The following is a 25,207-nucleotide window of genomic DNA, read 5'->3' as shown; positions in this document are numbered from 1 at the left end:
GCTGCAGAGAAGTTTGCCCAAAGTCGGTGTTGCCAAACGAAACTTTTAATATTTTAATTTTCGATCCGCAATTCTTAAGTGAAAAAAGTAACCGGGTTGGACAAACACAGACGAAAGCATATTTTCCCTCTTCTCTTTCTTTCAGGTGGGGCTGCAGCCCTGCAGCCCTGCATCCCTACATCCTATGGCACGAGCCGCCACTGGTGAGCACTGTAGGTTCCTAGTTTCTAAATTCGATAGCCAAAATTGGAAATATTTTAAAACTGCCCAACACTACAGTATAGGCAGATATGATTTGCTGTCATAACACTATACTTGCAGGGTGCAACTAATAGCTTGAACTAGTTATAATGCCAGTTGCGTTTGGACATGTTTTTTTTATAAGTAGCGAACAGTTAAATTTGGTTGAAGCAAAGTTTTTTTCATCGACATATTGTTTCAAATATACAGTAGGTTTACGCAATCAATGAAGTAAAAACGTCAATATTTTCTAATTTAAAACACTGAGTATGTTCTGAGTGCAGGTGTGGAAGGTAACAAGAAAAAATGTGAGATGTATAAAACAGGGATTGCTTGTGTTTAACTTTTTCATTCAGGCTACTAAAGACTGTAGCAAAACAGAAGAAAGTTTGTTGCGCTGAGAAGGCCAATAAGCCAAAGGGGAAGTTGCCGAAAAAAGCAGCCAAAAGTTCCGCAAAAAAAGCCGTAACGATGTGCTACTGTCTGCAGGTGTAACCAAAATAAAAAGTTATCTAGGGCTAACTGTTTTCCGTTTGTTTTGCAATTGCACAATAATCAAAAAAACTTTTTGTTTCTACAACAATCCTGATAACAAACGATTGGAAATTAATGCAATGGGAGAATCTCCAGCAAAGAAAAAAGTAAGACGGACTGTTTCTCAGTAAGACAAGCAAACTTTATCAGACTTGTTTTCAGAGATATTGATTCATGGTAGCTGTTAACTATAGTTACTACACCAAACTTGAACTTAAAAACATTGAATTATTTATCATGTAAATTACTTTGATATGAAGTATAATGTGAAATGTAATGTGATATGACATACATGAAAAATAATGTTACTTTTGCTTCAGTGCTTCAACGACCCGATTCATAAACACATAGAGCTCGATTCTTTGTTGGTGAATTTCATCAACACTCCTCAATTTCAAAGACTCCGAAACATCAAACAACTTGGAGGGAATTACTTTCTTTACCCAGGAGCCTCTCACAACAGATTTGAACATTCCATTGGGTAACTAGTTTACAGTGAAATTATTTATTTACTCTGTGGTATATTGTTTTTTGCCACTAAAAAGTAGTTTTTGCAATCACACATCTTAGAGTGGATATCACACCATGATGAGAGCCTTCGTCGGTTTTAAGTTTTATCGGTTACATCAATGCAGTGTTTTTTTATTAAGGATGTATTAACTTGAATCGTTACAACAAATTGGCATGAAAAGCCTACAGTGCATAGCCTATAGGCCTACTGGAAAAATTTTCATAATCCTGTAAGCTACAGTAGTTTCAGCAAAATATTGGTCAATAAAAACTCTGCAACTTAGGTTGTAAAACATCGTGTTTTTTACTACCTTTAAATGTTAAAAGCTAAGATGCTTCGAAATTGTGCAATTTTTGTTTTAAAGGGTTTGTCATCTAGCTGGAGAGCTCGTTCGACACTTACAGTCCACACAGCCAGAGTTGAATATCGATGAAAAAGATGTTTTATGCGTTGAGTTAGCTGGACTGTGTCATGATTTAGGTTTGTTTGTATTTCAAGCGAATTTTCAACTAAAGTTGTTTTTACAACATCCAAAAACAGTAAGAAATGTCTTAGACTAGATAGCTACAATGGATCAAATCAAAAACGTTGAGAACAAAGTGAGTTACCATATGAACTTTCCTAAATTTTAATGTTAAGATTTTGTTTTCAGGACACGGACCTTTTTCTCACATGTTTGACCACCATTTCTTGAAAGACCACCATATCTTGAAAGAGATAAAAAATACAAACGACAAAGAATACTCTGTCCTTGAGGTAAGTACACTGAATGCCTTTATATTGAAAGATTGACATACAATAGTTAACAGTTACTTTGCAACTCAAAAGTTCAGGCTATGTTCATTATTTTGCAAAGTTCCTAACATTAACTTGAACAGCAATTTGCCTCATGCCAACAAATGGTGCTTGGACGTTTGTATTCAGGGTCTAGGCCAGAATTGACCTTAACTTTAAAAATAATTCTGGCCGTGTTTGGGCCTTAATAGGAATAGACTACTTTGTTTCCGTATGCGTTTGCTACTATGATTTCCTCAGGAAACTTTGCTTACGATGTATAGTTTTGTTGATGTAAGCTATACAAGTATAAATATTTAAATCTTATTCAGAAATCTATCCAGAAATGCAGTGGGTAGGCTACAAATCATTGTAAGGCAAAGAATAAAATTAAGTGACGATATTTTTGATAACACAACCGCTTAGCCTAAAGTTATAAAAAAGCAGCAGCACTAATAAATACTTTTCTATATGTTTTTTTTTTTTTATTCGGAATATGCACACACCCATCAATCTAGTAGTACCCCAAGCAGTTTTACACTCATGGTAGATTACAAAGGACTAAGCAATGTAGCCTATATTTTGAGTAGATTATTTCTACATCAAAATCATACAACCCACAACCAACTTTCCACTACTGTAGTTTGAATTTACATATTTTTTCAACCAATGACATTTCATAAGCTTAAAAATACGACTATGCTTGTGATATTCACTTACGTTGATGACAAGCTGTATAAGACAAAACCTTCGTTTTGGGCATTTCAATGATTTGATTCTTTTTATATTAAATTGCGTTTCGTTTAGCATGAAGAGAGATCTCGTCTTATGTTTAATCGCATTCTCCAAGATGAAAGAAACGTTGATGTTAAAGAGGAATTCAGGAGACGTTTGGGAGATGGTGAAGACGGATCTGACGTCACTGAGTGGCGCAATGCAGTTTTCATAAAAGAAATGATCAAGGGAAACCCAGAACCGAGTTCTGAAGTAAGTCCTTTTTACTAATAGTGTTTAGCTTAGGAGAATGAGGTTTGCAAAATTGTTTTCTCAATTGACTACAGTAAACGAATATTTTCTGAAAGTTGTTTTATTCTTCAAAAACTTTATGTGATGAACAGAAATGATGGTACTGTATTTTATTTTTGCTCTTTGCCAAACAAAATAACGTAAAATCGTTTGTGAAAAATTTAAGGTATGGTTTCATGCTGATTGTAAACCGTGAAGTGGTACGGATAGAATTTGATTGTTCAAAACTCATACTGGTCATTTTTCTCTCGCTTTCTTGTGAAGTTTCTTTTTGATGGTTGATTGATAGAATTTAACTTTTTTTATAGGCTTACAGAAGCTTCCACTTTGCGTGCCAAGTTTTTTTCGCATTTAAATTTCATTTTCACCGTTTAGTTATATTACAACACAATGGTTTCGTGTTCTGCAATATTAGACAGGTCGTCACTGCTTGTTGCAGTCTCCTAAATAAGTCAGTTGTCGTCAGAATAAATGTAGGTTATCACTTGCAACATTTTATAATAGTTTAACTTTTTTTTACAACAAAAGCTTGCTATGTTTTTGAATTGAATGCGCGGTAGACAGTGAGTTAAACGCATTAAACTTTTTCCAGTGTCAGCCAAAATACATCTTCCAAACCTATTACTGCTCAATTGTTAACAATTTTATGTCTAACCTTCTCTCACAACTGAGTTTTTGTCAATTTAAAGCTGATTTTCCTGTAAAGCTATCAATATAAACTTCATCGAATTCGTCCTTCAAAGTCATTACAGTTTTCAGTTCTACTACGTGGATTTAGTTTTATTGGTCAGCAGAGTTTGTTTACAACAAATTGAAATAGGTTATTCCCATAAACAACTTTCAAACCTCATAGAGATATGTTCTTTTCAGAGGTGGAAGTTCAAGGGAAGATCAAGAGATAAAAGTTTTTTATATGAGGTATAATACTAGTTGAAAGAAATCGAAAAATGTAGGCTAATGTAAGCTTATTCTGACACATAGTTTAATAGTTAGTTTGCTTGTCATTCAAAACATAGTCAAAAGTTTTGCACACGCAATGTAAACTAGATGGAAATTGTTCTTAAATAATCGAGTGTCTAAATTCGAACAATTGTGATCAAATTGTTAATACTGTCAATTATTTTAATAGCACTGTTGAATTTTATGTACAGTAAGTTAAATTTTTCAAACGTTTGCCTTTAAACTGTTTTATTTTGAATATCTCAAATGCCTTTGCAATCATGGTCTTTCAATCTTCTTAAATGTCCAAACACGGCTTCAAAGACCATTTTGAACCAACCTTTGCATCACACCAGGCACATGATCATGATCATTCTTAATGTTATTTTAACTGGTGACAGGTTTTCAAACAACTTAACATTTATTCAACACGTCAATCCATGTGTGTTACGTAACAATAATACTGACTTTGGTGACCTTTCGACCTTTCGCTGCCATCCTTGCTGTACGAATTATTTGTGTTGATTGTGTTTTGTATATTTTTGTTTATTCGTCAGCAGAAAATAAATATAGTTTCGGGAGAGAGTTTGCTTTTTTCTACCAAAGACAGGCAAGACACAACAATACCACAGGGTTGAGCATTACAACAGTATATATTTTACATATTTACAAAATAGTTTAACATTCAAACGTTTCCGAAAACGTTTGAATGTTAAACTATTTTGTAAATATGTAAAATATATACTGTTGTAATGCTCAACCCTGTGGTATTGTTGTGTCTTGCCTGTCTTTGGTAGAAAATAAATAAACTAAACTGAACTATAACAGATCGTTGCAAACAAACGGAATGGAGTGGACGTTGACAAGTGGGATTACTTTGCCCGCGACTGCCACCAACTGGGCATATCAAACAGCTTCGATCATGTTCGATTTATGAAGAACATGAAAGTGCTCAAAAGATGTGCCCGACAACAAGAATGTGACAGCGGCAATAATGAAAGCAATAACAGCGATGCAGGTGATGAAAAGGACATAGACCTGCAGATTTGCGTCCGAGACAAGGTAACACAAATTATTTTGCAGTATTCTATCACCTACTTTATGTTTCTATATTCACAACTGATGAAAGCTGTGGCCGACTACGTGGCTTTTGCAGGGCGGAAAAGTTAACTCTTGTATCATTATTAAAAAGAAACTTTATTTACCTATTATAGAAGGTATAGCAAGAATTATCAACTCAACTTGGGGCATGCACAAGCCCTTTAATGCCATGACCATGCGTAAACAAACAAGCATTTCTTTTACTTTGCAAAGCGCAAACCTTCAAACGTTTTAATATTTACAAATTCAGAATTATGGCTATGTTTTTATGTCAAAATTGAATTGATTGACTTAATTACACTATGAAGTTAGATTGTTGTGCAAATACCAGCATTTGATGAATGCAAAATAGCAGTAGCCTACCATCAGAATTGATAATATATCTTTCCTAAAGCAGTTTCATTGTTGTTACGTTAAACGATGTTGGACAGGAATGCAAAAACCTGTACGAGATGTTTCACACCAGAGATGCCTTGCACCGACGAGCATACCAACATAAAATCAGTACTGCAGTAGAGGCCATGTAAGTATACACACAAGAAATCATTTTAGCTATACAGAGAAAAACTTTACAATAAAAGGAGCTGCAAAAACAAATCTTTAAAGTGACGACATGTGGAGGGTAAAGAATTGCTAGATACCTTTTGAATTTTTAGAAAAAATTAAAAAAAACATTTTTTTGACATTTTTAAGGCATGGGTAGAGAGTTTGCTTTGTTGAACCATAGAGAAATAAAATATAAACTTTGAAATAAAATACAAAATTTGTTGACAAGGACAGGGGAGCACTTAAACCCAAACCTAACAACTAAAAAGTGCAATTAAAGAGCACATCGCTTCTTGTGAAACGTGCACTGACAATGTCTCAATCGACTAATTTAAAATCATCTCTAGAGGCAGATCTGAATTTCAGACTAAGATCATGGAATCCATAAGAATCAAACGTAATAATCCGTCTCTCAACCAGTAGATATTCGCCAGTGGTTCATCGCTCCTTTTGTGTGTGTTCTATTAGTTTGTCAAATGTTGTAGTTTACACCTCATGTGATCTGTTTTCCACCGTATAATTTACTTGTAATCATACCTGTATCACTTGTTCAGTTTGTGCTTGTCAGTCTGGAGTGTCGTTACTCGTTAGTATACAGTTATAGTGCAAAGTCAAATTTGTCTTACAATTTTCATTTTATATATATTGCAGATATGTATTTCCTGATGAGAACACACGTACGTGTCGAAAACGTTAGAGTTTATTTTTTAATTATGTTATATTTGTGTATGAAATACATCACGTCAAACCCGCTAAAATTACTTTGTTTTATTTATTTATTATTAAAGCAATGGTCATCCAAAGCTTGCCTGAGTAAAACTAACCCGAAGTTTAAAATTGCACAAAATAGGTGTATTTTAAGTTTATTAAGTTTTTTGTCTTTAAATACTTCGTAATATATTTTATAAACGTGCAAGTTTTATTCGATTAAGTTTTGCACGTAAATTCCATTTCTCAATGCAAGGCAACACAACTAAAAATTGCTTTATCCCAATTTTGTGCAACTTTAATTTTCGGGTTAGTTTTAAACAAGCACGCTTTGGGTGACCACTGCTTTAAATATGTCAAAAAACATTTTTTAAATTTTTACTAAAAGTTTAAACAATACCTGGTATAGTACTTTACTCTCCACCTGTCAGATAACGTAGCCCAGTTGGTCATCCCGTAAGTTTATGAATCTCCGGTCAAAACAACAATTCACCAACATTTGACATTTAAAAGCCTAATAGCCGAGTGGTGAGAACCCTTGTTCGACGTTTGATAGGACGCCGGTTCGACACCGCTCAAGAGCATGTGATTGTGTATTTGGCAAGACACAAGGCATGCGTCGATTGCGGAGTGGCGCCCCTTTGGCCATAGCCTTTGATCTCTCAAGATTATAGATAGTACGCTGCTCTATAGAAAAATGCTTTCGGCTCTTCTTAGGGCTATGGATGATCCTCATGGTATCAACATTTTGTGATAATTTTAAACAGTATTTTCTAGCGTTGCACATTGACGTTGTTATTATAATCTGCAATCAAAACATTTGCCATAAAATACCTTTTCATGATTTAAAATTATGTTTATACATTATTTTTAAGAAAATAATTTTGCACTTTTATTTCGTGGCAAATCTTATGTCGGATATAGGCCTATACTGTACATTCATTAGTTGATATTAAAACTCTAAAACAAAAGTAATGAAATGGACGCTGATGCTTCTCAATCTTTGTCTGAATGCTTGATATTATTGAAGATGCATAGTTATACAAGGATCCTTAAAACATAATTATCTTGTGCACTCTTGTTTTTAAATAAATACCTTGTTATAAATCTAGCAATTTCAAAAATACCTAAATGGCACCAAAAAAGCTGCTGAGCTTTCACAATTATTAGATCAATAATAACAATGATATTGGTTGCTTTTATTATAATTATTGTTATTATTGCTATTAATTTTACTATTTTTGTAGTTGCTTCAATAACATTATTATCATTGATTCAAGCATCTTGACGTCACACGTGTTGCAAAGAGAATTTAAGTTTTCAACCTCCTCTGAACGTCTTTTCTATAGTTTCATTTATTATCATCAAAAAAATTTGATTTATTTCACTGCAGGATATGTGATGCAATGGTGTTGGCAAACGACTACATCACATTTAAGGGAGGCAAGAAAGAGGAGACAGGAAAACAAGAAGGAGAAGACAAGAAAGAGGAGACAGGAAAACAAGAAGGAGAACACAAAAAAGAGGAGACAGGAAAACAAGAAGGAGAAGCACAAGAAAGAGAAGCGAAGAAGAACGAGAAGACGATGGCTAAGTCTATTAATGACATGGTGGCGTTTGAAAGGATCACTGACAATGTAATCTTAGAGTTAGACTAACGTTTGTATGCGGTAGCCTGCGTGCGTGCTTATACAAACTAACCGAATGCATTGCTTGAATCTATAAAATAATTTAGTAACAGCTGATGTTTGTATAACAATTTTTTATGTTTATAGTTTTGTATATGAAATGACGTTAATTTTAATCATCCTTAGAGAAGAAATAATATACCTGTATGTCATAGCCTACTGCTTATGCTTTTGTTGATATTGTGAATCAAGCGTGATACCGGTATTGAATTTTGATTTTTACAATATATTGAAATCGGAAAAAATCATAATTGTACTGCAAAGTTTTTTTCACAAAGGCAAATGTGATAAAAAACAAGTTTTCTTTTCAAAAGTGCTTTCTGTGAAGCAAATTTTTGTAACCTTACGCAAAGTATTACCTTGAGCAACTTTTTCTGATGATTATTAAATAACTTTTTGTTTTTTGCCTTAAAACAAAATGCGCGAAAAAAAAACAGAATTTGTTTAAGATTAAGTTTAAGAAATTGCTTTAAATCTCTTGCATTAGTATTTTATTTTATTATCAGTGTTATTACTGCTATTATTATTATTTTCATTATTATTATTATTATAGGTAATTGAACAGATTTATCATTCAAATGACTCTGACAATGCAACTGAAAGAGGGAAAAACATGAAAAAGGCTCGAGATATCCTGCATCGAGTTTTCAAGCACGACTACTACACCTGCCTTGGACACAAAATTGTTCCACAAAACGTGGCTACTCTTCAAGACGCTGACAAAAAAAATCCAAATGCTAAAACTGTGCAAGAAAAAATAAATATATGGAAAGTAAGTTTAAATTTTCTTACTATTACATGTATAGTATAAACCGGCTGGGTGGCTTAGTGGTTAGTGCGTTCGCCTCTGAATCGGTAGGCATGGGTTCGATACTCTCTCGAGTCATACCAACGACTTTGTAAAAATGGTACTGATTCAAATTCCTGCTTGGCACTGAGTGATGGAATGGATTCGGGTGATAATGTAGGCTACTCAGTTGCGACTCCATATGGCTGCATTGACACTGTCTGCTTTGTAAAGGGCTAAGGAGCAACACATTCTGCGATGGATTCAGTGCAATATAAAAACAAACATTAGCCTATTTTTATTTTATTGTAGCCTAAACAACGGTTTATAATGTACAGTATGTAATTCAAGCGTTGTAAGTTGGTGACTTGGACTATCATGAAATAACCGGACTGTTTACCTGGATTGAGCGATGCCATCAAAGCTCTTCTTACGTTCTCAACTGTAAATGGTGATTGGCTGTCAATATGATTTTCTTATTCGGTTATTGTTGAACGGCGTTCCTTGCTAGCAGCATGCAATATTAGTCGTCTGACGTAACGAACAAGTAATTTTTGATTTAATTTTTTCACATCTACACTGCACTACCAGTTAGGCTACATATCAACTCTTATAATGATCTAGTTGTCAACAATAATTCCAACTACGTTAGTCCATTTTATATTTTTTTACGATAATAATATTTCGAAAAAATGCAAATTTTTTCGTCAACTCTTAATTTATTTGGCATGGTGATTGAAAAAATTTTCACAAATGAAAAGATAACAAACACTCTAATTAGCAATTACGATTGGGCGTTAAAGCTACGGTTTTCAATTAATTTCAGTTAAAAAGATGTTGAAAAAATAGCCACAATTAGTTTTAAAAATGCTTTTGTTGTAATGTATTTAGTATGTATGCTACAATACATTTGAAAACATATTCGTATATGTACTGTAGGTAGGCTACTGTAAAACATAACACCATTTGTGAAAAACTTAATCCAATCTACAAGGCCTTAGTTAGCCTTAGTTAAGTCTAAAAGCAAAGCCGATGATCATGCATTTGAAGACCGTATCGAAATCAAAAGCGTTATATTTACGGCAACTATTTTAGTTTGTAAATATTTGCTGATGATGAACATGCATCGCATTTTTAGACCAAATAAAAATATTATTATATAGAAATCTCCACTTTTTTGAATCATTAAAATTATAGCTTGCGTTTATGCATATTATTTGCATGCTGTTCTGTAGAGTAAAATTAAGTGGCAAACGCGGGGTGATTGACTGAAAAAAGCTAAAAATGGGTTTATATACAGTATGTAATTTGTTGCTAGCTAGGCTAATCACAAAACAATGTTAATCTTTCTTCGATTTCTTTATTTGCTTTAATGTTAATCGTTGTTTTTTTGATATACTTAGAAAGGAGAAAAAGAGAGCTTCAAAGAGATTTTTGGACAATTGGAGGAAGATTGCATTTTACGAGTATGTAACTTAAAAAGTAACGTAATTTAACTTAACGGCTGCATAGCCTAGTGGTGAGGGCCCTGGGTCGACTTTCAACGGAGCCCAGGTTTGACACCGCTCAAGAGCATGTAGGAGTGTCTTTGGCAAGACACTTAAAGGCCTGCCGTCGATTGTGGAGTGGCCCCCCTTTGACTATAGTCTTTGATTTCTCTTTTGATTATGAACAGCAGGCTACACTGCTCTTTAAGAAACACGAGGGTACGCATTGTAATAAAAGACAGTTTCATTTGTCAAACCGACAATTTATATTTTTATATAAAACTACATAAAGCTTTGGTAGAGAGTTTGCTTTTTTGAACCATAGACAAATAAAACAAAGTAACTTTTGCGGGTTTAACATAATGTAGGCCTATTACTCAATCATAATACATTATATTATGTTTCAATAATAGTTACATTATGTAATACATCATGTTAAGCCCGCTAAAGTTACTTTGTTTTGTTTGTGTATGGCACAAAACTCTATAAGGCTTATAAACCAATATTCTTGTTGAAATTATAATATGTGTTTCGGCTGGGGATGTTGCTATTGGAGGGGTTTGTGAGGGGATTTTTTTCTTCAAAAAATAAGTTTTAATATTTTTTAATCCCATTGTAATTCAAGTTGAATGACATTTGACCCCCAAAAGTTGCTTTTGCTCTCCTAAAATCTTCTTTCTAGATGCGAAACTGGTTTCAACTTGTATGTTGTTGCAAGATTAGACAACCAAGCACCCTTAAGCTAGAAGACATTTATAGAATATTTTGTAATACGTTTCAACGGCAGAGATTCCTAAAATTATGTTACTTCAAAAAATTCATGGTTACCGATTGGCTACACAAACCATGCGATATTTCTGCTAAATTGTGTTTAGTTACTGCTATATCTCTATGAAGTAATAAGCTTGCCGATTCATTGATCTTTGTATTATATTTGACCGTTCGTTACTAAGGTACATTCAGTGGGGTGGGCTATCTTGTGATCAGAGGAGATTGGGCCTCCAGTCCGGCAAAAACATAAAAAAATCACTTTATTTAATGCTGTCATATCTAGTTGCGTGATGTGGCCTGATGTAATGTATAAGATGGTTATAGTTGTCTTTGCTACATTACTTTTGCTTCATTACACCCTCCGCCCTGATGTTGCTGATAGAATTCGACCCTAGCTGTATAAAATCCATCTTCTCGCTATAAACATTTCCCAACAAATAAATAAACTCATAAAAACACATCGCTAAGTTTAAACCGGATTGAAGTAGGTTCAATAGCCCATTCAATAGGGTTTTTTTCCGTGACTCAATTGATTCAAAAAGACTAGTCAATGCGATCAGTCAAATTTTGAAGGTAATATTAGTAATGATGACAGTGACGAAAAACACAACTGATAACTCTGAACAGTTGTATTTCCAAATACTTGATAAGGCCATTAGTTGATAAAAGCAGTCAACTTTGTATTTACTTCAGACAGTTGTAATGTATATACGTTCATAGGCAAAGACGTTCGACTACGGAGAAGAAGACGAGGATCCAGTTGACAAGTTCTTGTTTTATTCCAAAGAACAACCAAACTGTGCTAGGCCGATGCCTGAAGAGGAAAGATTTCATATGCTCCCTAGGAAGTTTATGGTATGTAAATCGTCGCTAATAAGTTGAACTATCGTACCTCTATTAATAGTTCATCTTTCTGTAAATCTGTATCATCAAAACTAAAATAGATGAAGTTGCGATTCTAACAAAATAAACTGTTGTCTATAAAGATACCAAATCAATCAAAAAGGCAATTTTAAAAAATTTGGACGTACGATAGTTCAGCTTATTAACGACGATATGTATCTAATAAAATTATTTCATCATCATGAAGGTATGAAAAGAAGTATGAAAGGAAAGTATTTCAATATCGTGTAACGATTTTATTCAAGTCGGATTTGGCTACTTATGCAACCCGCATTGGTTGAAACTTGTGTTGTGTTATACAAACCAAAATTTTTTTATGCCATTTTTATTGCTTTCTGTTGCCTTTTGATTTTAAGACTAAATGGTGTAATTTATGATCATTCACAGGATGTAGTGTTGGAGGTTTACTGCAAGAAAAAGGAATCAAAAGATGATTGTAAGGCGAAGTTCCAAGAGTGGAAGAAAAAGAAGATCACTATCAACTATTGATCATCACTATCAACAATTGATCACTATCAACTTTCAAAAATATATCTATTATCCTATTAATTAATCACATAAATCAATACTAGTAGTAATATTTCATTAATAATTGCAATTTTACCAACACTTATACTATTTGTAATCAGTTAGACAATATAGTAGCTTAGACTTAGTTTGTGTTGTTGTAAGTAACTGTCATTACGTTGTTGTGTTTAGTTAGACTAGACAATAAAGTATCAACTGCATTAATGATTCTCATGGTAAAATTTTAAACAATTTGAAACAGTTTGGTTTTATGGTTTTGGAATTTGAAAGTTTTAATGAAATCAGCACTCCAGTTTAAGGGATTGAATATATTTGCCTGTGGGTCAGTAGATTTGTGCAACATAGCTATTGCTTGACACTTTTTAAGTTTCAATAGATTTTATAACTACACTTTTACCAATATGTAAAATCTATGCATTTAGTTTTTATGCACTTTAATTGTGTGTGAATAGGTTTTTAATTCTGTGTAAAATATAAAAGCTAGCATAATCTTGCGCAAATAGTCTTACTTTATATTGTACTCACTTCTGAATTGTCATGAAGATTTATTTCAGTATTAGCAAAAGAGGTGTAGATGCTCATTGCACTATAAGGACCAAACACCCTTAAAGTTTTTTAAACAATTTTTGTGGTAACGTAACTTTCGTTTTGCTTGACTGTTAAATTATAGAATCGATATGTGAAGGATGTTTCATGTTTCAATAAACTTGTTTTTTTATTTACCAACATTAGCATTTATTTATGATAATTATTGTCATGGTTGTAGTTATGATTGATTGATTATTAAAAACTATAATCCAATAAAATTCACAAATGATTTGATAATAACATGATCATAGACATTGTGTTGATTATTATAGTTCACTTTGTAGATTTGTTTCTTGCTACGCACGAAGAAGAACGCTGCTGGCCTGTATACAGCTTTAAACCCACCGCGTATGGTCAAAGTGATCTAAAGTTGTTCAGAAGAAACAATCTTCCTGGTGTCACAACAACTCAACAAACATTGATTGTTGGGCCAACATTGGCCATTTGCAGTGTGTGTTGGCGCAAGGTTGGCAAATGTGTCCAACATTTTGCCAACAATATGAAGTTGCCTTCCTGATGTCACAACGAGGTTTATGATAGAACAACGCGCACTGCGCTTTGCAAACCATACGGTGTAACCTCCATGTTAGGCACCAATAAAACTTTTCCAAAAACAAATGTTTCTCGACAGCCGAGTGTTGCAAGAATTGACATTAATAGGCATGCATTTTGTCCACAAGACTAGGTTCATCCGCACCACACCCGATGAATTAGTAGGTATGTTCCTTAGCTCCTTTGCTGGCTATAGTTCCTGTGGAAGGAAAAGATGGCGATTACATTGATCGAAGAAGTGAGAAAGTGCATTATCACCCCGTTCAATTGAAAAACTTTGACACGGTACATATATCGCTGCGAGACGATCAGGGCAAGCCAGTTCGATTTGAGACGGGAAAAGTAGTGGTCACGCTTCACTTTCGGAAAAGACGTCTTCATCAACTATAATGCCTCACAAACCCGCGTTCTGTTGCAAAGAGCCTATGAAAACTACTACGTCTCCCAGGTTGGTCACGGTACACCAGGTTTTTTTTTCCGGTGCCCAATATCAAAACGGTTATGGTTTGGGTAGTATATTTTCTAAACTCGGAAAAGCGATATTACCTTTGATCAAGTCAGGAGCAAAAACGGTTGGAAAAGAAGTTCTCAGGTCAGGTGCACATTTTGCTTCGGATGTGTTATCTGGAAAAAAGTGTGAAAGAAGCGGCTTTACAAAGATCGAAGCAGGCTGGTGTCAATTTATTGAAACGCGTCGCGGCCCCGGTCCATCGAACCCCACCATACGAGACCTTTTTCTCATCTCCGCCTGTCAAAAGGCGAAAGAAAATAAAAAAATCTAACAGTTTGACAAAACGTAGACGGAAAGCAGTCGTACCAAAAGACATTTTCGATGGCTAGCTTGATTCATGAAAAGTCTTGTAAAGGGTTGAAATCCGAGTTGGATTTGTTTGCTGTTCCGCCTACCCAAACCAGTTTGGAAAGTGGACATTATGTGGAACACCGCCCACAATCTACTCTTACCGACAGTGGTCCTGTCAAGTTTTTGATTGTCGAGGAAGGTGACTACTACATCGATTTGGCCAACACCTTACTCTACGTTCATGCTAAAGTGGTCAACAACGGCGGCACAAATTTAGCAGCAGACGATGCCGTTGCTCCGATTTGCAATTGGTTGCACAGTCTGTGGTCACAGATCAACTTAAGCCTAAACAACACCCAGATTTCCCAATCGAACCACACGTATCCCTACAGAGCTTATTTGGAGACTCTCTTCAGTTTCGGAGGACCTGCAAAATCTTCACAGCTCTCTGCAAACTTATGGTACAAGGACTCCAAGGATAAGTTTGATACGCTCGCTGTTGCAAATGCAGGCTTCAATCGACGCAAGGCGTTGACGGAACAAAGTCGATCGGTGGACATGATCGGGAAATTGCATTTGGATATGACCTTTCAGAATCGATATTTACTCAATGGAGTCAAAATGAAGCTCAAATTGACTAGAGCCTCCGACGCGTTTTGTCTCATGGGGGAAGGAAAGATCAAGCTGCAAGAAGTGGTTTTATTCTGTAGAAAGGTCAAACCCAGTGACCCTGTAAGAATCGCCCACATCAAGGCGCTCCAGTATGGAACAGCTAAGTATCCAATCCGTCGTGTAGAAACAAAAGCTTTCACCGTGACAAGAGGCAATCTCACCGTCACCAAAGAAAATCTCTTTCTCGGTCAGTTACCAAGAAGAGTGGTGATCAGCATGGTGGACAATGCTTCTTTCAACGGTCTGTCGGCTAGAAACCCGTTTGATTTCAAACATAACTCTGTCAATTTTTTGGCTTTGTATCGTGACGGAAAGCAGATTCCTTCCAAACCATATCAACCTGACTTTGGAAATGGAAAATATATACGCAGCTACCTCTCCCTATTTACAGGAACAAATCAATATTACGCGGATGAAGGCAATGATATGTCCAGAGCGTAATATCTAGGCGGATATACCCTGTTTGCATTTCATTTGACACCAGACCTTGATTCGGCAGCGAGTCATTTCGAATTAATAAAGCATGGCAACTTGCGATTGGAAATTCACTTTGCGACAGCCTTACAGCCAACTATCAACGTCATTGTCTATGCAGAGCGCGACAATCTTCTAGAAATTGATCGCAACAAAAGTGTCATATTCGACTATTCGGCATGAACTCGGATCAGATTTCGAGGATTTTATTAAACGATTCTTGTCTAAAGCCTGTTTTCAAAGATGTGTACGCGAGAGACATGTTGCCCCAAGACGTATCTCCCCCTGCTGCCTTTGTCTTCAACACCGACGAAAGCGATCAACTGGGTGAACACTGGGTTGCTGTTTATTTGAATGGTCACGAGCAAGGCGAATTTTTCGATTCTTTTGGTATCCGACCCTACCAGCGTGAATTTATCGATTTCATGCATCTCCACTCGATCGAATGGATTTGGAACCACACCACAATTCAAGGACCTTTGTCTCTTGTCTGTGGTCACTATTGCATGTATTTTCTATTAAAACGCTGTCGCGGTGTACCCATGAAGGCGATTGTATCAAATTTTTATTCTGATCTTAATGCAAACGATCGTGCTATTGAAGACTTTGTACGTCAGCGTTATAGAATAAAAATATAATTTGTACATTTGTTTAGTTTTTTGTTTTTTTTGATGTATTTGTGTCTATTACACAGCTGCTGCATTTTCACCTCAATTTCATATTTTTTCTTTCGACATAAAGTTAGAAGAAAAAAAACTTTCTAATTCCCCTTTCAATGCAACGGTTTAAAATTTAGCTAGTTGTTTTTTTTTGTGTTATGTAGCCTATGCGTGTCTATTACACCATTGCTTCAATTTTACCTCAACTTCTTTTTCTTCTTTGGGAATGAAATTAGAAAAAAAAAATTCTTCCTGCTTCACATTTCCATGCATTTTTTTTTTAATGCTACCTTTGCACTTAAAATTATATTGCTGTTGTTGCCTAATAAAAAAATCAAAAAAAAACATACAAGTTGTCAATTTTATTTCATCGCAAATTGCAAAAAGCTAAAATGATGCAGGTGAAAAGAAACAAGTTTCTTTTCGAAATTTGTTCAATAAAAAATAAAAAAAATAAAAATACAAGTTAGCAATTTTATTTTATCGCAAAGCACAAAAAGCTAAAATGATGCAGGTAAAAAGAAATAAGTTTCTTTTCGAAATTTGATCAATAAAAAAGGAAAAAAAATACAAGTTAGCAATTTTATTTTATTGCAAAGCACAAAAAGCTAAAATGATGCAGGTGAAAAGAAACAATTTTCTTTTTGAAATTTCATTTCGAAAAAAAAAAGAAAAAAGAGAGAGACATCTATATGTTGTGGCGACGTTTTCTTGGGGGCTCGTCAGAAGTGTTACATTGCTTGACCTGAGACCGTTTGAGCAGTGCGAGGAGTGCCGCAAATTGTTCACCATCGTCAAGGTCATCGAACTCGATCTCCTGGTTGTATATCGCATAGGATTCATTACTTGACTGTCGTATACTGGAACACAGCAGAAATCGACGATGACTGCTGTCATCAGCAACACGTCAACTTGGTACGAGGAGAAATTGATGAAGACGAGTTTGTGTAACAACTTCGTCACAACATTTAGATGTCTCTCTTTTTTTTTCTCTTTTTTTTTTTCGAAACCTGCATCATTTTCATCATGCAACATTATGTATTGAAATGAAGTAGCAAAATAACAGTGTTTTGTGCAGCCTATATAAGGAAAGAAAAAATTATACAAAATGCCCTCATAAAAATTGACGAAGTTGTAGATAATTTAATATTTGAAGAGCCCAGTTCCAAAACCGCTTAGGCGCCACTTTTACCAAAATTGAGTTTAGAGTGTCATTAGGTAGAGTATTACCATAGGTACCTACTATCCATTCCTTTTTTTCCAAAACCTTCTCTTTCTGCTTCAAATTCGACACTAAAAATTGCGTTTTCTTTCAAAACCGCTTACGCGCCATCACACTTTGTTTCCAAAACCACTTGTATCCACAATTAACCAATCATATTAAGCCATTGTATCACGTGACATATCGCTGATTGTTAAACTGTTTTCGTCATCGTTTCGTGATAAGCAGCAGTGTTACCATTTGGCAAATTTCACTACCAAATTCGAGATTTGGCAGAATTTTACGTTGTTGGCAGTAAAATTTTGAGTTGGCAGAATTTTGGCCAACATTTTTGGTGAGTTGTCAGTCAGTCTCTGGTCAGTTTGGCAAAGTTTGAAATGTGTTTGGTAGTTTGAAGCATCTACTATCTGGCAACACTGATAAGCACTGTTGTAGGCTTGTAGCCTATTGTTGCAGTTACCAACGGTGCTTAGTAGCCTACTTGAGCTTTATAACTGTGTTTTTTTGCTTTGTTTAAAGTGGATTTGGATTGTGGTGATGAATTAGTGGTGGTCAGCTTGGAAAAATGGTTTCAAAAATTGGTTTCTTTCATTCTGGCAGTTTTTATTCTCCAGTTTATTTCCAAAACCGCTTATATCCACATTTTTAATTTTATAAAAAGGCGATTTTAAGCCTTCTAATATTCCTTAGATCTGGACAAACGTCATGGCTCAATTCAGTAGGTAGTTATACATCGTTAGAAATCAAAAACGCATTACATTTACCAAGCGAAACTGTCATAAACGTTTTTCGTGGTTTTCTCGAAATCACCGAAAGTGGATGTAAGCGGTTTTGGAAACAAGCTCTTCATTTACAGAACCCTGATGTTACAATGGAAACTCCTTTGACAAAAACACACGTAGGCTAATCATGTAAGAAGGTCATAGCAACATCGGTGTCGTATGTAACTGGTCGTTGTTCTACATATTACGTCATGAATCTTCAAGCTACCACGTCACAGCTGGTCAACGCTTTCTTCCCACCAGCATCTTGGCATAATATTGTGATTGGCATTTGTGTTTTACCAGTTCTTCTAATCTAAAACATCATCTGATACCAGGTTGGTAATTTATGAGAACTACTTTTATCGTGAGAAAACGGTTTGAAAGACGCCGTGTCTAGCTTGTGTTGCACCTGCATTGTTCGTTAGCAGGTCTAGCTATGTTGCAGATTCTACTTTGATGTTGAACAAAGAGTTTTAAAGACGCGGTATCTAGCTTGGGTTACACCTGTATTGTTCGTTAGTAGGTCTAGCCATGTTGAACACACTACTTTTATCTTGAACAAAAGGTTTGAAGAAGGCTGTATCTAGCTTATATTACAACCAGGGCCGGATTACACTGGTCTACACAAAATTTCAGGTTTGGGTTTTGACAACTCATTTTAGCTAATTTTGGGGTGCTGAATCCGAAAATGAACTCAGATTTTCTCTATCACATCACGTTTTTGAGATATGAAATATCCCTAATTTTTGAAAAAAATCAATTATTGTCCCCCTTCTGTTGTCAAAACAAGGAATTCTGATGCAATAAACACTGTTTTACCTGCAATAATTTAGCTTTAATTAGCAAACAAGCATTCTATATTATATTCACACAAATTTGCGTTGTCTTTATTAAAATTTCATGCCTTGGAATAAAAAATAGGCATGCAAAAGAGCAACCATAATAACATCAAACGCTACATTATGCTGACGAACATGTCGATAGGACAGTGACAAGGTATTATCTGAATTATAGCCTACAGTTCACACAATATGCACACAGACATTCCAATGGAGTGCAGAAATTCTGAAGACACACACAGAAATAGCAAAGTGCCAAAGATTGACTCAAAGGGACTTGGGCAGGGCGAGTTCAGAAACAGTCAAAAAAAGAGCTTTCATAAAATATGAATTCTTCACTTATAAGCTTAAAAATGCTCTTTTGAGGGACTTTCTTTTATGAGCAGCATCTAGAATTTCTCTTTTAAAACTCCAGCAATAGTTGGCCATCATATGACAATCCCACCGACCTTGATAACGTTCCTCCATAATTTTAATATCCTGGTGGAAACGTTCACCTTGTTCTTCACTAACTTTCCCAAGGTTTTCTGGAAACTTATCCGCATGGCTCTTCAAATAGTGAACTTTGATGCTCATCCTGCATCCCAAATCTTCAAAACTAAGCAGTAGCTCCCTTAAGAGATCTTTATAATTTTCTGCTTTTCTGTTTCCCAAAAAAATTCTCACAACAGCACCGAAAGCGTTCCAAGCTCTAGCCTCGAATGGCAACATTGATTTTACAAAATTTTCATCTTTTAACAATTGCCTGATTTGTGGTCCATTGAAAATCCCAGCTCTTTTTTTCTGTTCACTGAGACCAGGAAAAGCATAACATATATACTTAAAACACTCTCCTTCATGATCCAAAGCTTTTACATATTGTTTCATGAGACCAAGTTTGATGTGAAGAGGAGGCAAGAAGATCTTTTTGATATCAACTAACTGATCACGTATGATATTTTTGTCTCCAGTTCTTCTCGTTTGCGATAAAATGTCACGCTTGTACCAGCTTTGAGAAGTTTCCTTTCCTGTAGCCTTGATGCCAATAACTCCGCAGATTGCTTAGGCAAATACAAATCTCTCACTAAATCATTTAATTCCATCTGATTAAACTGGGAAGGCTTGTCTGACAGATCCTCGGGTGCTGGTTAAAAAATTTCACTTTCTCCTTCACTAAACGATGCTTCTGAAAAAGAAATAGCCTCTTCGTGTAGTTCTGGAAGTGATGTAAATACTGGCAGTGGCTTTTCATCACTGTGAGGAACTGGGCGCAATTCCGAATCCAGATTGGGATATTTCAAACGATGTTTACTCTTTTTTTTATACCCTTTCACACCAACAAGACAAAAATAACAATCGTCAATATGATTTCGTTGCTCTCGCCAAATCATGGGTATTCCAAATTTCATTTGTGAACCTTTTCCTCCGACCAACTTCTCAGACATTCAACTCAGGTCTTGCACACTTTATGAGGAGCCCAGCTTTTGTCCTGGTCCTTCAACTTGACTTTAAAGTAAGCAAGATATGCCCTTTTTACAAACGTGGTAATATTGCATCTTAGTTGAGACTTCAACATGAAGCATCCACAAATGTAACGAAATATATCCGGATCATCACAACATTTTCTTCTTTTGCTGGAAGCAGACATAGCTTGAGATCAAATATAACCTTTCTTTGTTAGTAGTTTTCTAAGAGCAAGTTTTTTCACAGAAACACCACTATACCAAAAACTCTAACCGACTTGAACTCAAACTTATAAAGTATGAAAATACCTTTTCCTTCTACAAACCACTTTTCACTTTGAACTCTGATGTTGGTCTGTACAATGTACATGTGCTTTATGAAACTTCTAAATAAATCTTCCTTACTAAGCAAGAATTTATTACTAAGTCAAATCTACTCCCACCAGCTGTCTTCCTACGATATTCCATCTGCACAGTGCACAGAGATAGCAGCTGACCCACAGATAACGCCTGAGAAGCCAAGACAGGGAGTTCAAGTCAGCATGGAAAAACTCAACGCTACCAATCTCTACTATGTCCTATTACGATTATCATAACAGGAATTTTTTTTTATTTTAGAGGAAATCTGAACCAATTTATGAATTTAGTGTAAAAATATCTCAATGTTTGAAAGTTTATAGCTGTCAAAAAATAATTATATTTGACATTTTACTGCACTAAAAAGGGCAAAAATTGGTCAATTTCACAAAATAATGGCAACGATAGAAAGAAAACTTGATGTGATAGAGAAAATCTGAGTTCATTTTCGGATTCAGCGCCCCAAAATTAGCCAAAATCAGTTGTCAAAACCCAAACCTGAAAAAAAAAGTTGAAATTTGTAGACCAGTGTTATCCATAAAGTTAAACAAGCTGGAGCTAGGCCCATAAAATATCGACCCATCGCAAATAAGGAAAACAGATTAAATATTTCAGAATATATTATTTTTCACGACTTTACAACTTCAAAAGGGGACAAGTCACCCTGTTGAAATTTTAATAGGCTGTACTTTTTATGTAGCCTATGCAAGTAACATGAAATTTGAAGCATCTTTGTCTCTTTGTACTGTTTTAATGACTTTTTTCGCTGCAGTATCTATAGTATTCAACTAATGCTTTGCGAAAACTAATTACTTGTTTGAATCCACTAAACCCGGGGTTACCAACTATGGCGACCCACCACGATATTATATGGGGCTGGCGGAAGGCATCAACATACAAGTACAACTAAAAATACCAATATGGTTGTAGTTCTAGGTGGGTGTTGTTAAAGTTACTCAAATGCGGTATCAAGCAACACTATCCTGGTTGTGAAGAAGGAAGAGTTCTTCTTGACCATCCGCACAAGTTTGAGCACTCATTAGTACAACGAGCAATTGCAATTCTCTAACCATAACGGTGTAGCTTTTATGCTAGCCATTTAGGCCATCCAATCAACATCAGCAATCAGGTTGGACATCCCTGATTTAGACCATTCAATCAACTATATATTTATCGGCAGCCTGAGTGTAGTAAAAATTAAACTCAACTCAATTTAAACTCCATCACCATTCACCACCATCACCTCCAACATCATTACACTCAACTGCACTAGCTACCAGGTCTTGAAATTTCACAAAATTTAAAATGACGCAACAAGGAGTTTTCGTCCATGCTTTTCATCTGCCAGAAACAAACGTTTACTTGTAACCTAGACGTTTTAACCAACCCATTATAGGATAGTTTCTCTGGAGCTGATTATAGCAAAAATTGTCGGCGATTCTTGCTACAATCGGCTGCAGAGAAACTATCGCAGTGGGTTGGTTAAAACGTGCAGGTTACAAAGTAAACGTTTGTTTCCGGCAGTTGAAAAGCATGATTGTATTCCGGTTGGATAGGGGCCGGTGTCAGAGATGAAACTTTGAAGTCTTGAGAAGTTCTTCTTCCACTCCGAGCTCCATTAGTGGTCCGACCAGGTAGCCGCACTGATACATTGTTTTGAAGCGGTTTTCATCAAGAGTTGTGCGGCGTGTACAAAGGGCTGTTTCGATTTCATTCGCCAGGGTTGCTCGCATATACAGAATCGTGGAGACTTGACTGGAGCAAGTGGTTGAAGTTCATAGCGCGGCAAGAAAGAGACAGGGTGGCTTCTTCGCGACGAAGTTCAGCTGGTTGAAGCAAAGAGACAACACTACTTTTGCTTGGCAATGAATGTTTTATTAAAATTGCTTGTCCACAAAGCAAGTACTCTTGTTGAAACAAATCAAACGTGTTGTCAAAGGAGCTTGAAATGGCAGGAGCGATGTTTGATTAATTACTTTTCTTGCTGCGATATTCTAAGATAAACATTAACAACATGTAGGGCTAGATGCTGGGAACGAAATGCGTTGTTTTGTAACGTAAGAGTCAACTTATCTAAAAAATTAGTGCGGCCAGCCACAGTATTCTTTGGTGCCAAAATGACCTTCATGCAAAAAAGGTTGACCACTAGGGTGGCTCGTTTTTGAACTTTTTTTTTTTAATTCTTTCGGGGTAGTGGGGAAATGGTGCCAATGAGTGAGAAAACGCTCATGACAAAATTTGAGATTTGTAAAAAATTGTCTTCAGCCTCCTCATGGGGCCCAAAAATCGAAAAATGGGGTCAAAAACGCAATTTTTTTTTTAAATATTTTTAGTTTGGGTAGATACAATATTGTTTAGATATATCTAATTAACCTAAGAAAAAAAATTGGCGTCATTTGAACAATTCCTTAAGCTTCCTCACAGCTTCCGAAAATTTCCATTTTGCTGAAAATTTCGCATTTTTGTTTGTGGTTACATGATACATAATTGCGTTAGACATTTTGCCAGCTATAAAACGTCTTTGTATTTCTCTTTATAGACCTGCCCTGAGCTGTTGCGTCATTTCTTAATGAAATTGGGTTAATTTGGTAGGAAAAAGTGACGTCTTTTATTTGAATTTACGTCACTGACGAAGTTTGTAGTTATGTAACCACAAACAAAAATGCAAAATTTTCAGGAAAATGAACATTTTCGGAAGCTGTGAGGAAGCTGAAGGAATAGTTCAAATGACTTGAATTTTTTTTCTTAGGTTAATTAGATATATCTAAACAGTATTGTATCTACCCAAACTAAAAATATTAAAAAAAAAATTGCGTTTTTGGCCCCTTTTTTCGATTTTTGGGCCCCATGAGGAGGCTGAAGACAATTTTTTACAAATCTCAAATTTTGTCATGAGCGTTTTCTCACTCATTGGCACCATTTCCCCACTACCCCGAGAGAATTTAAAAAAAAAGTTCAAAAACGAGCCACCCTATTGACCACCCCTGCACTCAGTGACAGGTAGGCCACTGTTTGTTAAGATAGAAGTGGCTTTCCTTGTTTTGCGTAAAAGTTGATCTGAGATTGAGACCACGAAACGAAATGTAATTTGAACCGATTATCAAGCCAATGACCATTCACAGAATAGCTTGGATGTTAATCAACCTCAATCAACCTTGAAACAAGTTCAATACCCCAATGGCAAACTAAAATAGCTCATAAAATACTTTTTGCTCACGTAAAATAAGCCCATACTTCCTGCAAGCATCGTGCAGATCTTACAGGCGTTTCCACAACTCATCCTCGTAACAACAAAGCATCTTGTTTGCTCATCAAATGAAACACAAAGAAGTTGTCATCTATAAGTTTTGTTTCTTTTAAAACTCTTCAATGTCTTTGATTCTCGTTTAGATCTGTTCAAAACAAAACTTGAAGTATTTCCATTCTTTTAAAAATTTATTGTTATAATTTCATTTTTAATTAAACTTGATCTACAAAGCGATACAATAAACATTTCTTCCATTTTATTGATGCTGAAGACAAAATATTTGAATAAAAAACTTCAGCTTCTCAAACTTTTCTTAACTGTTTATAATTGATTTGTCACGTCTTGTGCTTCTCGTATTTTTACTTTGTTTGTGCCACTATCTCGTGCTGTGCTTCTGTCCATCTTGCCTAATCTGCTTGAGTCCTTTTCTGAACAATTAATTAATTTTACTTCACAAATACTTGACCCGTTGTGCTGCGTAGGCTAATTTTCAGTTATCATTTTGTGTGAGCTAGGCAAGCTTCTCAAATGTTTAGATTTGTCCATATTTTTGTTGCGATAGTGTATTATTCTTAAGTCTTTCTTTTAAAAATACTTTTCTTACAGGCTTGAAAAGGGCTGTATGACTAGCCGAAAATGTTCGCTTATTGGTTTTGTTTTTATAATGTTAAATGTAGTGTTGTTGCTGGGTTATGTATGTTTATGGTTTAAATATTGAAAAATAAAAATAATTGCAAATTAAACAATGTTTTAACGTTTTTTAACGTTGCAATTTTGTAAAGCAAAGAATCATTTTGTTTATTTCTTTGAAATAAAAAAACTTTTTTTCACCAAGAACATTTCTTCTTTTCTACTGTCTTCCAACCACGCACTGCCAACCTGATCATTCGGCTATAAAACAAGAGATGCTGAGCGCTTCTGCACAGTCGACGAGTTGGTTGGGCTGGGTTTGAATTCAGTGTTGGTCAAACTAGAAACATCAAAGTATAACTTGCTGTGTTGTTTCGGTGATGAGAATAAGTTAGAGTTAGAACAATAATATATGA

At 35.4% G+C, this 25,207-nt stretch overlaps 2 protein-coding genes across 2 annotated transcripts; both read left to right on the top strand.

Annotated features, from left to right (window-relative positions):
• Nucleotides 1-748: 748 nt before the first annotated feature.
• On the top strand, nt 749-13,376 carry LOC145783533 (deoxynucleoside triphosphate triphosphohydrolase SAMHD1-like). Its single transcript, XM_082595434.1, has 13 exons — nt 749-881; nt 1,095-1,255; nt 1,650-1,765; nt 1,938-2,041; nt 2,867-3,046; nt 3,956-4,003; nt 4,853-5,086; nt 5,557-5,648; nt 7,773-8,016; nt 8,621-8,839; nt 10,258-10,320; nt 11,833-11,967; nt 12,403-13,376. Exons 1-13 carry the CDS (start codon nt 855-857, stop codon nt 12,502-12,504), a joined length of 1,725 nt encoding a protein of 574 aa, XP_082451560.1. The 5' UTR covers nt 749-854; the 3' UTR covers nt 12,505-13,376.
• Nucleotides 13,377-14,515: 1,139 nt separating this feature from the next.
• On the top strand, nt 14,516-15,598 carry LOC145767561 (uncharacterized protein F54H12.2-like). Its single transcript, XM_082579409.1, has one exon. The coding sequence runs from the start codon at nt 14,516-14,518 to the stop codon at nt 15,596-15,598; it is 1,083 nt and encodes a 360-aa protein (XP_082435535.1).
• Nucleotides 15,599-25,207: the final 9,609 nt, after the last annotated feature.

This window comes from Aplidium turbinatum, chromosome 1, assembly GCF_918807975.1.
Source record: "Aplidium turbinatum chromosome 1, kaAplTurb1.1, whole genome shotgun sequence".
NCBI lineage: Eukaryota > Metazoa > Chordata > Ascidiacea > Aplousobranchia > Polyclinidae > Aplidium > Aplidium turbinatum.
Note: the sequence above shows the minus strand (reverse complement) of the source record. Positions and strands in the feature narration are given on the sequence as shown.